General features: G+C 44.4%; 1 protein-coding gene across 3 annotated transcripts in view; it reads left to right on the forward strand.

Moving 5' to 3' along the window:
• The first annotated feature begins 294 nt into the window (after positions 1-294).
• Positions 295-15,822, forward strand: part of ARFGEF3 (ARFGEF family member 3) — a 179,714-nt gene continuing 164,186 nt past the window's right edge. For all 3 annotated transcript variants that reach the window (XR_006217888.1, XM_042987213.1, XM_042987212.1), the window contains exons 1-2: positions 295-379; positions 9,123-9,174. Coding sequence is in view for 2 of the 3 variants with exons in the window: in XM_042987213.1 (XP_042843147.1) it covers positions 295-379; positions 9,123-9,174 (137 nt within the window). In the remaining variant the exon portion in view is untranslated. The remainder of the gene's footprint in view (positions 380-9,122; positions 9,175-15,822) is intronic.

The following is a 15,822-nucleotide window of genomic DNA, read 5'->3' on the forward strand; positions in this document are numbered from 1 at the left end:
CCGCGGCCTCCGGCCTCCAGCCTCCAGCCTCCAGCCTCCAGCCCGCCGCCGCCGCGCGCGCCGAGCGCACCTGACCCTGGCGGGCGGGGCGGCGGGCGGGGCGGGGCGGCGGGGCTGACGTGGCCCGCGGCATGGAGCGGGCGTGATTCATCAGCCGCCGCGCCGGGCCGGAGGGGGGCGAGCGCAGCGGCCGCCTAGGCGCCCGGGGCCGGGCAGTGGCGGCGGCGGCGTTCCTGGCCGGGCCTCGCGCGCGCTCCTCTCGCTGTCGGTGGCCGGACCCCTACGAAGGTCAAGATGGAAGAGATCCTGAGGAAGCTGCAGAAGGAAGCGTCCGGGAGCAAGTACAAAGCCATCAAAGAGAGCTGCACCTGGGCCCTGGGTAAGCGCGGGGCGCGGGGCACCTGCCCGGCCGGTCGGCGCCCGCGCCCCAGCTCGCCGCCGCCGGAGGGCCGCGCGGGCTGGGGCTGAGCCGGCCCTGATGCGTGGGGGGGAAGGAGGGGGTGCTTCCGCGGAGCTTCGGTGATGGATGCATTTCGCGCGATTTGCGAGAGTTGCCTCAGTGATTAGATGTGGGATATGAGAATTTTGGTTCGGGCGTTAGCATCCATCCGCCTCCCCTCTGGTCTCTATCTTCTAGTAAACCTTAACGGGGAACGGCCGTCTTCCCCGCCAGGAGGCCCCCTTTTCCAGATCCCCAGCAAGGTGGATGATGGTCACCCATCTCCGAGTTAGGACCACCAGCCGGTGCGAATCCAGGGGCCCGATTCCAAGCGCCTGTGGGGAAGAGGGAAGTTGAACCAGCAACCCCCGTCTGGAAACACTGGCGAATGTGACCAGCCAGGAATGGCTTGATTTGATTTTCCAGATAGAGGCCGGCTTGTTGAGTATTGGCTTCCATGGTTATTGTACATGAAGAATTACGCACGGGTGGGATTGTGTTACGTCTGCAATTCTGTTGTGGTCTGCCCTTCAGACAGGTGGGATTTTAAATTTGTGAGCTGTGCAAGCATTGAAATAAGTTCCAGGTAGCACATTTGGGTTTCCCATCAGACCCAGGGGGCAGAACTCCACCTCAGAGAAGACCGAAAGACGTTCCAATTAAGCAGGAATTTGGGCAATCAAAATTTTGTTTCTGGTTGGGAATGCAGAGGGATCAGGAGCATGCCTTGGGTGATAGTGATGGGAAGAAGGAAAGGCCGAGGAGAAACCAAGGCAGCCCCGTGGGGCCCTGGCCTTGCCCAAGCCTGCATGTGATTCCTCGGTTGCCATTCAGTTACAAAATAAAATTACATCTCTTTCTCTCTTGACCAGAAAGCAGTGCTTGTTATGACACCGATGTGGCACAACCTGAAAAGAGATAAGTGCCATTAGTAGGTTTGCCTCTAGATGTAGAATCCGATGATGTTTTAGGCAACTCTGTTAATACTTAGAAGATCCGAATTCACATGTGTTGGGTGTGTGTGTACAAGTAATCATAGCAATATCATTTTTCTTTAACATCTGCCTATCATATTTTCTACCAGGAACTTTATCACGTAGGCAGAACTTGACCATTGTTTACTGTTACAGAAATATGGACCAAATATAAATGAGCAGTGAGGCTCTTAAAGCCACAGGACTATTTTTGCATTGCCATTGTCATTCAGCAGAGTGATTCAGAGCTAGATTCCCAAATGCCTCTAATGAAGGGTCACAGATGGCTGAGTAACATAATAAAGCAGGGCTTGACTGCGCTTTAAACATGCCATTCCTTGTATTCGTTATTATTTTGCTGTAAGTTAAGCAGATTTAGATAACAGGGAAGAGAAGTGTAATGTAGTATTTTTAATGTTTAAATTTTGATACTCAACATCTTGTTAAGTTATACTGCAGTGTTGCTGAGTTTAAGTCCTTGAACCCACCTGGGAACCCACCTGGGTAGACTATCTGAGTCGAGCCTGGAGTCCAGCCTGACTATAAGAGCGGATGTGAGTCCTTTCCCAGTGACTGTTCTATAGTTACCAAGAGGAGACGACAGTACACGAGATAGTTAAGTAACAGGGCCTGGCATTCGTTTTACAAGTTGAAATGAGTAAATCAGGAAAACATCAAAAGAGGAGGTCATGTGTGTGGGGTTAGGGGTTGAGTGGTGGGAATTGGTGTGAGCTGGTGGGCTTTTAAAGTAGATTTGAGCTGGGCTGCCTGGGTGGCTCAGTCAGTTGAGCGTCTGACTTTCACTCAGGTCGTGATCTCGCAGTTTGTGAGTTCAAGCCCCACATCAGGCTCTGTGCTGATAGCTCAGAGCCTGGAACCTGTTTCGGATTCTGTGTCTCCTTCTCTCTCTGCCCCTACCCTGCTCAGGCTCAGGCTCTCTGTCTCTCAAAAATAAATAAAAATGTTAAAAAACTTTTGATGAAAAAAAGTAGATTTGACTTGAAAAATAGGTAAACTGTGGATTCCTTCTTTTCTTCACTTATTTAGCAAACATTTATGAAGGCCTCCCCTGTATTGAGCAGTGGGGATATAAGGACGAGTAAAATGCTTCCTCCCTATAAGGAGTGTGTTAGAAGGGCATGTCAGAGGGAGAAGGCAACATGAACAAAGGCTATATGGTTTCCTGTTCTCTTTCCCACTCCAGTCTATGTTCCCCCGGTCCACCAATTTTTTTTCTTTTTTTTTTTTTTACAGTAAACACTTTCCCCTCCTCAACCTCCATAATTTCTGTCTAGATTAAAGGGTAAATTCCTTAGAACATGCTTCAGAATCCAACCCTGGCTGTTCTTTCTTACTGCTCCCCCTACCAAGGGTTCAATAAACTACAAACACTTCCTTGAACACGCTGTGCCCTGCACACTCCTCTGCCTTTACTCATGCTGAGAATTCCATTCCCAGACTCCTAAGGCCCACCTCACAGAGGAAGCATTTCCTGAGCTCTTCAGTTGAATCAGTTTATCCTCTGTGTTTGGAGCCCTGCCCTCATGACTGTCTTAGAGCACCTGCTACTTTGGATTATAGTTGGCTGTAGCTACTCTTCTAGGGCCAGGATAATTGAGAAATATCGTAGTCAGGAGACCAAAAGCAAATGAAGAACAAAGGAAAACAAAACCCTAATTCAAGTTGATTTAAGCAAAACAATTTATTCACTGTATTAACTCACTATCCCTGGTGAGGCTAGCTGTGGGGGTGAGTTTGGTTCAGGAATTAGACTCTGTTCAAGGACCTTGTTCTGCTCTTTTTGGGGTGACTGACATGCTCTATGTGAGTCTCCATGGCTTTGGGCTTCTGAATGATCACATTTAGACCATATCATGAGAAAGAAACATTAGCAAACTTGGACCATCTGAGGGGAGAGGGATCATCTCCCACTAAAGCCATCATGGGAGAGAAGAGTCATTTCCACACCCAGTCCGTCTCAAGAGAAAGGAGTTATCTCCCACTTGAACCATCATAGGGGAGAGGGGTCACCATGACATTTAGCCTGTCACAGGAGAGAGGAGTCCTCTCCCACTGAAAGCATCTCTATCATAGGAGATAGGCCATTGCCATACCTAAACCATCGCAGGAGAAAGAGGTCATCTCCCACTTGGCCCATCATCCAATTGTCTCAAGAGACTGGGGCTCTTCGAGTCACTCCTCCCAGTTTTCGGTTTCATTTGTTCTCTCTTGATCCTGAGGAGTCACGTGTGCACCCAAACCAGTCCTCTAGCTAAGGAATAGAATGGCCTAACTGGCCTAGGCCTAAGCTACGAGGCTTAATGAAATCTCTGAGTCACAAAGGGATGGTTTCCTAAAAACAAAGATAGCTTGCTGTTTCAGAACACAAGGGAGTGGATGCTGGTCAGCCAAAACAACAAAGGTCGACAGTGTAGACAAGTGCTTCTTGAACATAGGGACTGTTGCTGATGTTTCTCTGTGGCTTCTGCCCCTGTAGGAGGAGAAGCAGATGTTCAATAAACAAAGTCCATTGGTCACTCGTTTGGGTCTTAAGTGATATTCATCTTTTTTTCTATTTATAAACTTATATATACTCATTTTAGAATATTGAAAAATGTTTGTACAGCATAAAGAAAAAAACTAATATCACTTGTAATCTCAACACCCAAAAGAACATTAATCACATTTTGGAGTATTTCCCTTCTGCAAAGGGTTATACTACATATGGTGGACTGTCATTTGTTTTTGTTTTTTAACTTTAGTTTTTTGGTTTTATTTTCTACTTTGTTATGAACACTTATCTGAAAATCAGTTTTCTTTTTTTATTTCTTTTTTTAACGTTTTATTTATTTTTGAGACAGAGAGAGACAGAGCATGAACGGGGGAGGGGCAGAGAGAGAGGGAGACACAGAATCGGAAGCAGGCTCCAGGCTCTGGGCCATCAGCCCAGAGCCCGACGCGGGGCTCGAACTCACGGACCGCGAGATCGCGACCTGAGCTGAAGTCGGCTGCCCAACCGACTGAGCCACCCAGGCGCCCCTCTTTTTTTTATTTCTAACGATTTTTTTTTTAAGTAATCTCTACACCCAGTGTGGGGCTTGAACTTACAACCCCAAGATGAAGAGTCACATGCTCTACTGACTGGGTGAACCAGGTGCCCCCGAAAATCAGTTTTCTTAATGGTTGTGTAACTACAGATAAGGAATATAGGTATGTATCTTTCCTCTATTTCGAGTGAACGAGGTTATGTATTTTTCTTGTCAGGGAGACAAGCGTCTGACTAGGGAACAGACAAGAATAAGGGAAGGGGTCAGATTGTAGACCGAGGAGAGAGTAGCATTCTCCTTCCAGAACTGGCAATCCCAGAGGCATGTGAGCCGGGAACGGCTGGACGGGATAAGATGTCAGAACATCGGAACTGGAGGGGCCTATGTCTTCATTTTAGAAACTTTTAGTGTTTTACATACGTCCGGGGACTTGTGTAGAATGGATTTGGAAAATGGAGGGGAGGGGAAAGAAAACTAGAGAGAGGCTGGGACGCCGGGTGGGGGAAGAGGAGTCCATTCACTGCCGTCCTTCTCTCCACCTTCCCACCTACTTTTGCTTCCAGCCACAGTTTCTGTTACACGCGCAGCCACACACTTCTTAAAAAGTCTCTGTAGTGATCGTGTCCACATCCCCATTTCCTACTTACCCTTCAGCTCACTGCCATCTGCCTTCCTCCTTCATCATTCCACCAACGGAGGGTGAAGGCTAAGGTATACAGACCTCGGTCCAGCAGGGCGCTCTCAGCCCCACAGCGCATACCCATGGACGCCTGACCCTGGCCTCCAGGACCACCCGCTGCCAATTTTTATCACGCCTGGGCGGCTCGGTCTCCTTTGCCAGCTCCAGCACTTACCCCTGGCCGAAATGTTTGAGTGTCTCGGGAGTTAACCCCGAGCCCTCTTCTCTTACCTCCAACCCCACTGGAGTGGAACGCAGCCAGACCCAGGGCTCCTTGTTAGCAGTTGTAGGGCTGGGCACTGCTGAACATCCCGAGTTGAACAGAAACCCCTCTCTCTGATGAGGGGAACTGCACTGACTTGGTTGTTTAGTGTCAAACCCTCCTCTTGGGGAACGGCATCAAATTGTCCCGAGCACTGGCCCCTGCCCTGCTAACTGGAGGCCGTGCTGGTGCGAGTGGTCTTGGGTATGCTCCCTGCACATGCATCTCAGGGCTTCGCTTTCTTGTTATCGTGTCTCATCCTAACGACTGCCCTCAGTTCTTCCCATTCCTCTGTTGGCCTTGTTGGCGACAGCATAACCGACCCTGCTGATCCCATCTTTCTGTTTTGCGGATCCTCTCGCTTACGCCTACTGTTTGTCCCTTTGGCCACAACAGACCCAGATCCCATCATCACGTTTTGGACTGTTCGTACTCCTGAGTCTCAGGGATACATCTCGTGTCCATTTTTCCTTCTGATCTTTTAACAGGCTGGAAGAAAGGTTCCTCCTCCTCCAATGAACACGGTTCACGTTGACAGGGCTCGTCGACCCTAAGCAGTGAAGAAAGGAGTCAACGCAGTTTGAGCTGAAAAACTGGGAGCAAATTGGAGCTTGTGATATTGGGATTTCTAATAAGAAATATATATTTGGTCTTTGTCCTTGCTTCTGGCACGGAGCCCCTAAAATCCTTGAATTTCCTAGGTGAAGAGAACCAGAAAGTGGTTTGTGCCATGCTAGTGAAGTGACCTAAGAATGGGGGCCAGTTGCCAGGAGAACTTGCCCTGTGTTTAGAGAGTTGGAATTTTTAATCCCACCCCAGACGTCCAGGGAAAGGAGAAGGGCTGGAGATTGAGATTGGTCTCCGATGGCCAAGGATGTCATCATTCCTGGGTGATGAAGTCACCATGAAAAGACCAAAAGAACACAGTGTGGAGAGCTCCTGGGTGGGTAAACACACGGAGGTTTGGGGAGAATGGGACCCTCGGAGAGCGTGGAAGCTCCACGCTTCTTCCCCACACCTTGACGTATGCATCTCTGCGTACCACATGTTTTCACTAGGCGGCTCTGTCTCCTTTGCCAGCTCCAGCTGGCCATTCCTGGGTCATGTCCTTTTATAATGAGCCAGGAATGTAGTGAGTGAGATGTTTCTCTGAGTTCTGCGAGCTATCCTAGCAAATTAACTGAACCCAAGGAGGGGGCCATTAGACCCTTCAACCTACAGCCGGTCAGTCAGAAGCCCAGGTGACAACCTGGATTTGGGATTGGTGTCTGAAGGGGGGGGGGGTGCAGTCCTGGAGGACTGAGCCCTTAACCCGTGGTCTGATCTGATACTCTCTCCAGGTAGATAGCGTCAGAATTGAGTCAAATTGTAGGACACTCGGCTGGTGTGAGAGAATTGCTTGTTCATGTGGGGAAGCCTCCCCCCTCCCCCTCCCCCTCCCCCCACATACATCAGAATTGGGTGCGGAATTGTTAGAGCTATTGAAATAGAACAGTTTTTAGGTTGGGGGGGGGTGGCGCCTGGGTGGCTCAGGCGGTTGAGCGCCCCACTCTGTCTCAGCTCGGGTCATGATCTTGCGGTTTCATGGGTTCGAGCCCCACATCAGGCTGTGCACTGACCGTGTGGAGCCTGCTTGGGGTTCTCTCTCTCCCTCTCTCTGCCCCTCCCCTACTCACGCTGTCTTTGTCTCTCTCAAAATAAATAAATAAGCTTTAAAAAAAAAAAAAAGAACAGTTTTTAGAAAAAGAATCGTGTTTCATTTTCTCTACAATTGGAGGCAGAAGTAATGTATATAATCCACAACAATGGTAAAGTATTGACCATCCAGCCTGAATTCATGAGATTTAAGAGTGAGCCTCCTTTCAGTATCCCTAGCTATAGGGCGATTTAAAAAAGTTGAATATATCACGTCATAAGTGTGCGTGAGAATAATGAGATGTCGCATAAAATGCTTTGTCAACTGCAAAGTCTCTCACAAGTATAAATTATTATTTAAGGGTATTGAAACAGTATGTTCAAGGAAATAGCTTTCCTTTCTATATTTATTATTATATTTTTAAGTTTATTTATTTTGAGCGAGCGAGAGAGAGAACAAGTTGGGGAAGGGCAGAGAGAGAGAGGGAGAGAGAGAATCCCAAGCAGGCTCCACACTGTCTGTGCAGAGCCCAGTGCGTGGCTGGAACTCAGGAACCGCAAAATCATCACCTGAGCTAAAGTCAGATGCTTAACTGACTGAGCCACCCAAGTGCCCCATTATGTTTTAATTGAAGTTTAGTCGACATACAATACTGTATTGATTTCAGGTGTACAACTTAATGTTTTGACCATTGTATACAAAATGTTCACATTTAAGTGTGGTTACCATGTCATCATGCAAAATTATTAAAATATTATTGGCAATATTCCCGATGCTGTACTTTTCATCCCTGAGACTTACTTAGTTTGTAACTAGAAGTTTGAATCTCTTAATCCCCTTCGCCTATTTCACCCATCCCCCACACCCCTCCCCTCTGGTGATCACTAGTTCTCTGTACATGTTCATGAGTGTATTTTTGGTTTTGGTCTATTTTGTTTTTTGGATTCCACATAGAAGTGAAATCATGTGGTATTTGTATTTGTCTGATTTATTTCACTTAGCATAACGCCCTCTAGGTCCATCAATGTTGTCACAGATGTCACATTCTTTTTTATGGCTGAGTAGTATTCCATTGTATATATTATACCACATCTTCTTTACCCATTCATTCATTGAGGGACACTTAGGTAGCTTTCATATCTTGGCTATTGTAAATACTGCTGCGATAAATGTAGGATGCATATATCTTTCCGAATTAGTGTTTTTGTTTTCTTTGAGTAAAGGAGCCCATAATAGTGGAATTAGTGAATTGAATGGTAGTTCTATGTTTAATTTTTTGGGAAACCTCCACACTGTTTTTCACAGTGTCTGTACCAATTTACATTTCCGCCAACAGTGCACAAGGGTTCTCTTTTGTCACATCCTTACCAACACTTATTTCTTTCCTTTCGGATTCTAGCCATTCTGACAGGTGTGAGTTAATATCTCACAGTGGTTTTGATTTGCATTTCCCTGATGATGAGTGATGTTGAACATCTTTTCATGTGTCTGTTGGCTATCTGTATGTCTTCTCTGGAAAAATGCCTACTCAGATCCTCTGCCCATTTTTAAATTGGATTATTTGTGTATTTTCTGGTGTTGAGTTGTATGAACTCTTCATATATTTTGGATATTAACTCATGAGATATATGATTTGCAAATATTTTGTCTCATTCAGTAGGTTGCCTTTTGTTTTTGTTGATGGTTTCCTTTGCGAGAGCTTTTTAGTTTGATGTCATCCCAAGAGTTTGTTTTTACTTTTGTGTCCTTTGTCCTTTCTCTGCTTTTTATTACAAGAATACAGCATTTTAGCCAGTTAGCCAATAGGTTAAACTGGCATTCCAGTTCAGGTTAAAAATTTAACTATTCATTTTGTATCTCTATAGGGAAATCTATCCTAATTTTAAACTTCTTTAAGGGCGTCTTTGGAGCTATCAAGGGAGAAGGATTTTGAAGTATGGATAACTTGCATGCAGATAATTGAGAACTGACCAATTTATAATTATAGGATTTTCTAGGGAAAAAAAAAAAACTAACCATGATATTTATTTGCAGATTCCCACTCTATACATATTTATTTTTAACTTTGTAATTTTCCTTCTGCAGAAACCCTGGGTGGTGTGGATACCATTGTCAAGATCCCCCCACACTTGCTGAGGTAAGGAGACCAGAGTTGTATAATATAGTGAAAGTAAAAATCTCCTACTGGGTTTCTCTGAAAGCCCAGATAATCTTACTGGCTTATAGCCTTTTGCTTGTGGACCGATGGCTTTTTTACATCCATGAAATGGGATAGATCATGAGGTTAGCATGATGGGGACCTGTTTGCGGGGATTTCTAGGCATCTGTGGAATGAGTGAAGTCAGTAATCTGAAAGAAACAGCTGAGGAAGTGAGATGAAAGGATAAAATTGGTCAAGGAGAGAAATGACTAAAACCTCAATAAGAATGTAGCCAGTGGACAAAGTCTTTGACCGTAGATCGGGAAATGGCACCCCCACTGGGGAGAAGCAGCCCTACACCCTGTGGGGTGGATCTGACTCCCACCAGCCCCTTGGCTGAACACCATCGCACAAACTCTGGCCACCTACAACAGCCCTGAGATGGTGAGTCTATTTTCCCCACCTTCCGGACAATTCCCCATCATCCTTCACCAATGAGAGAAATGCCCTCTGTGGGAGATTTGGAAAGAACAAATAAGAAAGTTGCCCATAATTATACCACCTAAAGGTAGCCGCTAAAAACAGTTTAATAGATTTTCTTAACAGACTTTTTCCTACATATACATATGTTTATAAGTTAATATGAAATTTTAATTATGTTTGTTTCCTGCTTGTTTCTTCAGCCCATATCATATGAAGAACATTTTCTAATGTCAATATATGTTCTTCAAATTAAAATATTGTATATTCTTCCATTATATGGCTGCTCTAACATTTATTTAATAAGTTTCTTTTAAGTTTACTTACTTATTTTGGGAGAGTGAGAGAGAGTGCACAAGTGGGGGGAGGGGCAGAAAGAGAGGGAAAGCGAGAATCCCAAGCAGGCTCTGTGCTGTCAGCACAGAGCCCGATGTGGGGCTTGATCTCACGAACCGTGAGATCATGACCTGAGCCAAAATCAAAAGTCGGATGCTTAACCAACTGAGCCACCCAGGCACCCTGGTAATTTTCTTAGTAGTAGACCTTTGGATGGTTTCCAGATGTTTTGGGACATTATTAAAAATGTTGAACTTACAGTCTTATGTTGAGTATAGTCCTAAACTGTCAGGACATAATGACTTATTAGGCGTTTTCCATCTCTGCAAGTAGAATGAACAAGAATTACGATTCTGTGTCTTTTAAAAATTTATTGCTTCTCCTATAGCATCATGCTGCAAGCTGATATATTGTAAGGAAATTCATGTGTTTATCAAACCACATGTACTTTTGTGTGCGTAAAGCTAAATGGACAGAATGGCTGCCAGCATCGCTCTTGTCCAGGGGGGCTGGGGGCAGTGTTCCAGCTGGGGTACCCATGCACATAGGAGATCATGAAGACTCTCCTAGAGATACGAAGGCATAGGTAGTTTAAGGGAGATGATTTCCTGGTCCTCATTATCTATAGGTGCCCTTTCCAAAAACTGGTTTTGCCACATCTCCTTTTCTAGCCTACCTATTATAGTCCCTCTTCTTCCCCTTGAGCAAGGAAAGCATCGCCATTACCCATCCCATTCTGAATCTTACCGTGGTATGTTCTGCGGGGGTGCAGAAATGTCTTCCCCCAACAAAGGACTGTGAAAATACTAGTGTTTGTGTTGGTAAAAGGGATGAATGTAATGACCAGACCACACATCTTTTTGCAGGTTAGTTTTTACTTCTTGGCTTTCAGCAACATTGAAGGAAGACCTCTTCTAGTTATAATAGACAAAAAAGATGTTTTGATGCCAAGTCTCCTTCATTCTTATTTATGTAACTAAGTTTTCTTACTGCTTACATCTGTAAGAGTGGAAAAGTCTAGAAATGATGTTAAATCCCACCTTATTCTAGCAATAAGGGATACTCATCCATAGATATATGAAGTAATTGAAGATAAAAATAAACAAGGCCTACCTGTTTCTTTACGAATGCATTTCCGATAAAGTTATACTTTTCGTGTTAACTACATTAACATTCTTATATATAATCATTAATACTGTTTGTATCAGGTGCATTCATAATGGTACCTCAAGCCAGAAGAAAAGTAAACACTTTTAAGCCTCATGAGCACAGGAGACTTTTAAAAAATCACTTTGTATACATTTTATACACAGAAATATAGTAGGGAGATTAATAAAAAAAGCTCTCAAGAATTGAAACATATTGGGGCGCTTACGTAGCTTGGGTGGTTGAGCATCTGGCTCTTGATTTTGCCTCAGGTCATGATCATAGGGTTCATGGGATCCAGCCCTGCATTGGGCTCTGCTCTGACAGTGCAGAGCCTGCTTGGATTCTCTCTCTCTCTCTCTCTCTCTCTCTCTCTCTCTCTCTCTCTCCTCTCCCTCTCCCTCTCCCTCTCCCTCTCCCTCTCCCTCTCCCTCTCCCTCTCCCTCTCCCTCTCCCTCTCCCTCTCCCTCTCCCTCCCCCTGCCCCATTCATGTACGGTGCCTCTCAGAATAAATAACCATTAAAAACATAATTAAAACATATAATATTGAGAGAAAATTAAGTTGGGGAAGCAGAATGGAAATACAAGTTCAAGCAGAAAAGAGAACAATGTAGCATCTTTTACTCTGAAGAGTTCACTCATAGGAGCGCCTCAGTGGCTCAGTGGATTAAGCATCTGACTTCTGCTTAGGTCATGATCTCAAGGTTTATGAGTTTGAGCCCCGCATCAGGCTCCATGCTGACAGCTCAGAGCCTGGAGCCTGCTTCGGATTCTACGTCTCCCTCTTTCTCTGCTCCTCCCCAGCTCGTGTTCTGTCTCTCTCATAAATAAACATTAAAAAAAATTTTTTTTAAGTTTGCTCATATACTTTTTTGATGGATGAAGCTGGTTTTCAAATTGGTGTGGTATTTCGATTTCATTAATACATTTAGATAAGTGATATGTTTTAACTAAAAACTGTAATAATTCCAATATGCCAGAATTATAGCCTTTTCAAGTAATTAGAATTATGACGAAGAAATGTAAATGTCAATTTAAAATATGTGCAAACCAGAACTTTACATTTTTCTTAGTGGCTATTGGAGCCAGAAAGGCTCTAAAAGCTATTTCCAAATCCAGAGAGTGGTTGAACCTGACAGCTGAGCTTTCTGTGGTTCTGGGTCTGAGATAAAGGTTCTGCCTATTAGTGTTAGGCCTAAGTAACAGTGATACCAGAAGAGGCTCCTGGCCTACTGCTTAAGAATGTTCATCAAAAGACAACTGGTCTTTCCCAACTCTTGGTGTGTGTGTTGGGGTGGGGGGCAGATGAGTTAGAGAAAGTGCAGTGTTATTGGGGACATGGTTGGTCTCCATTCAGCCATGTCATTTAACTTTACTTTCACCCATGGCCTCAAGATTTACCCAGAGCCAGCTTGCCAGCTTGTATAACCTGTAGAAGGGGGTCACCAAACTGGTGGCAGGAATGGTGGACCAGGAACTGTGGATGAATTCTATCTATATCTGTATCTGTATCTGTATCTATATTTATCTATAATGTGTTTTCGTACTTTCACCGTTGTTAGCAGATAATTCGGAGTGTTTATCCTAATGATAAATAGCTGGTGATGCCATCCGTGTGTGCAAAGGAATGTGTTTGTATTCCAGGCATGCAGTGAGGTCTATCAACCATTTTTGTACAGAGAAGCAAACCATATAAATGAGACAAAGCAGATGTGAGCCTTGCACTCAAAGGTTTTATAGTCAGAGGGAGGAGAATAAAGAAATACCTAGCTGGAAAACACTGTTTTTGTGGTAGCGATTGTAAATCTATGGTAGATTTTACATATATAAGGAGGTTTCAGTCTGACTGTGATTCACAATAGTTGGGAGGTTTTTAAGGCCTCTTTCAGGGTATAGGAATAAGCCATAATTAGGACAAAAAAGAGCCATTGAATCAATATTTGTCTGATTTCCTATTTCCCTTTATCATAAGGGGAAGTGATATAGTGAGATATGCTGTAATGGGCTTTTCTTCTTTTGTTGTGAAATCAGTCTTCCTTTGATTCTTTGATTCCACTGCCAGGAATTTTTAAACTGAGAGTACATACTCTGTCCAGTTATTTAAGAGGGCATCTTTCTATTGTTTGAGTACCTGCTCAAAAAAAAAAAAAAAATCTAGTGACTGTAAATATTTGTGCATAAGAATTTGGATACGTTGATTATTTGTCTTCAATTATATTTTAAATCTTTTTCTTCAATTATATTTCTATTTAGTATATGGTAAAGAAAGCAGATTCATTAACTATGTCTTGTATTCTCCTGATTTTATATTTCAGATTCAGTTTCCATTTCTGATAATCACTTAGAAGTGTTTATTTGCAGGTATTTCGTTGTTTTGGAAAGGGCAATAGGGAATAATTCAAATCTCAAGGACTTTTGCTGTGCTGTTTTTCTTAAGTTTTCTTTTGCCACTGATGGATTGCTTTTTATGATAAATACATTAACATCGTGATAAATCATTGCTAATATTGCTTCGCTCAATTGCATATATTAGGAATGATAGCTCCGATCAGAAGAAGACTGAAACCTTGAGAGACCTATGGTCGTATTCCTTCTGTTTTACCATTGATTGCTCTGAGGACTTCTTGTACAAACCACAGTAGTCCAAAGTGGACTACTGTCACGTGAATGATTTTAGTCACAGTGCCCTATTCAGTCATGTGTAGGGCATTGTCGGGGGGGAAGCCCCACCATAAAACATTGTAGGTGAAATTGAGGAGTGATCAGAGGCATTGCCTGTTTCCCCCTCAAGTTCCTTCATTGAGCCACTGTCCACTCTCCTGGTTTATAAAGTTAGCAGCTATAGCAACAGGGATAGGCATTCATGCAGAGTGCCGGTGAGATTCAACGTCAGGGATGGAGGAAGCTCCAGGGTGACCTTTCCTGAGTTTGTTAGTAGACAGTTACGTGAGAATCATTCTACCTTCTTGCCCTAAGTCTTGATTTTGAACTTGGGAGTGGAACTTTAAGAAGTCCTTATCTTCCGCCATGAGGAGCCTGTACCCTCACTGTCTTTGCTCTTCGTTTGCTGCTTCTTAAACTTCAGGCCTTCTGTGTCTTCACAGGGTCGAAAACCTATGAATTCGTGGGCCATCACAGTGTCCCTATACTCAGGAAGGAGGTCATCAAGTAGCTCAGGCTCTTCCTTTGATTGGGGTTTCCACTTCTAGGTCCTACTTGTCTGATAAGCAGAAGGCAACTTTCGGTGCTTCCTAATTGGGATAGACTTGGTGAACTATCTCTGACCAAGTCAAGTCACCACTAATAGTCATTGACTTCATTGTTGTTAGCCACTGGTTTTTCAACCAAGTGATAAATTAGCCTGGGAAGCTACTGATCAAGAAATATTAGTAGCTAATAACACAAAACGTTTTCTGGTCGCTGACACTTTTCTACTTTATCTTCTCACCCCCTAAACCTCCTTGCTTTTTCCCTGTGGTTTGGGAATCAAGCGATATAACCAAAATAGCCTGGTCATTTACGGACTCCTCAGGGCTACTGTGGTTTTTGTTATGAATATTCAGGTGTGATGTCTGTGTTTTGTGAAGCTGTCACCAGCCTTGCCTGGCGGGGAGCCCCTGGCTTAAGCCTACCTGGAGTTACCACAACTTCTGGAATGTTGAGCTTCTTGCAAGTTGATTCATCAGCCATCCCCCTCTCCATACCCCGCTGTCCTTGCCGTGGCTTGGTCAAGATGATACCTGCTTCTGTCTGATCCTTTTTTCCTCAGAAATATCGAAGAGTTTATATTGTATCCAACCCTAATTGTGAAAAAGAAAAGGGTTCTTCTGTGGACCTTTCAGTACCATTGTTGTATGCAGTCACTGCCTCTTCCAGATCATTCTTTTTTTTTTTTTTTTTTTAATGTTTATTTATGTTGAGAGAGAGGGAGAGTGTATGCAGGCATACGTGCACACATGAGTGGGGGAGGAGCAGAGAGAGGCAGGGGGAGAGAGAATCCCAAGCAGGCCCCACACACAGTGTGGAGCCTGACCCACGGCTCGATCTCACAAACCATGAGATCGTGACCTGAGCCAAAATCCGTAGTCGGACGCTTAGCTCACTGAGCCACCCAGGCGCCCACCAGATCATTCTTGACCTGCTGGCACATTCCTAAAAAATGTTCTTCCCTGTCTCATGGAGTTTTGCAGTGTTCTTCTGCTTCTGAGTTTTGGTTGGGTGTGGTCAGTCTCACCCAGAGACTGGGCCAGAATGGCTTGCCTGCTGTCTTTTCTAGTGGATTTGGAACTCCAAATTCTGGTGGCTGTGGATCTGGACATCTTCACATAACTCTACATAAATCCGTAAGGAGGATGCTTTTCACTCCATGCCGAGGCCCAGACACGTTAGGCCACTACAAGTTTGATGTCTTGGTTGAGCTGCCTGGGTCTCTGACAAACTACTCTGCCTCCCCTGTCAGATTTCCAAGAGGTTCACTGCCCCATGACCAGGAGCAGGTGAGGTGAGTGAGGCTAAGTCATGGAAGTGCAGGGCCAGATCCTGTCTTTATTTAAAATTTGGCATTTCGTTTGCCATGGAATTTTGGCATTCATTTCGAGTTTTTAAAATGTGGCTTTAAAGCACCTCACACCAGTCAGAATGGTTAAAAAAAAAGAAAACAACACAAGAAACAAGTGTTGGTG

The sequence above is a fragment of the Panthera tigris genome, chromosome B2, assembly GCF_018350195.1.
Source record: "Panthera tigris isolate Pti1 chromosome B2, P.tigris_Pti1_mat1.1, whole genome shotgun sequence".
NCBI classification, from domain to species: Eukaryota; Metazoa; Chordata; class Mammalia; order Carnivora; family Felidae; genus Panthera; species Panthera tigris.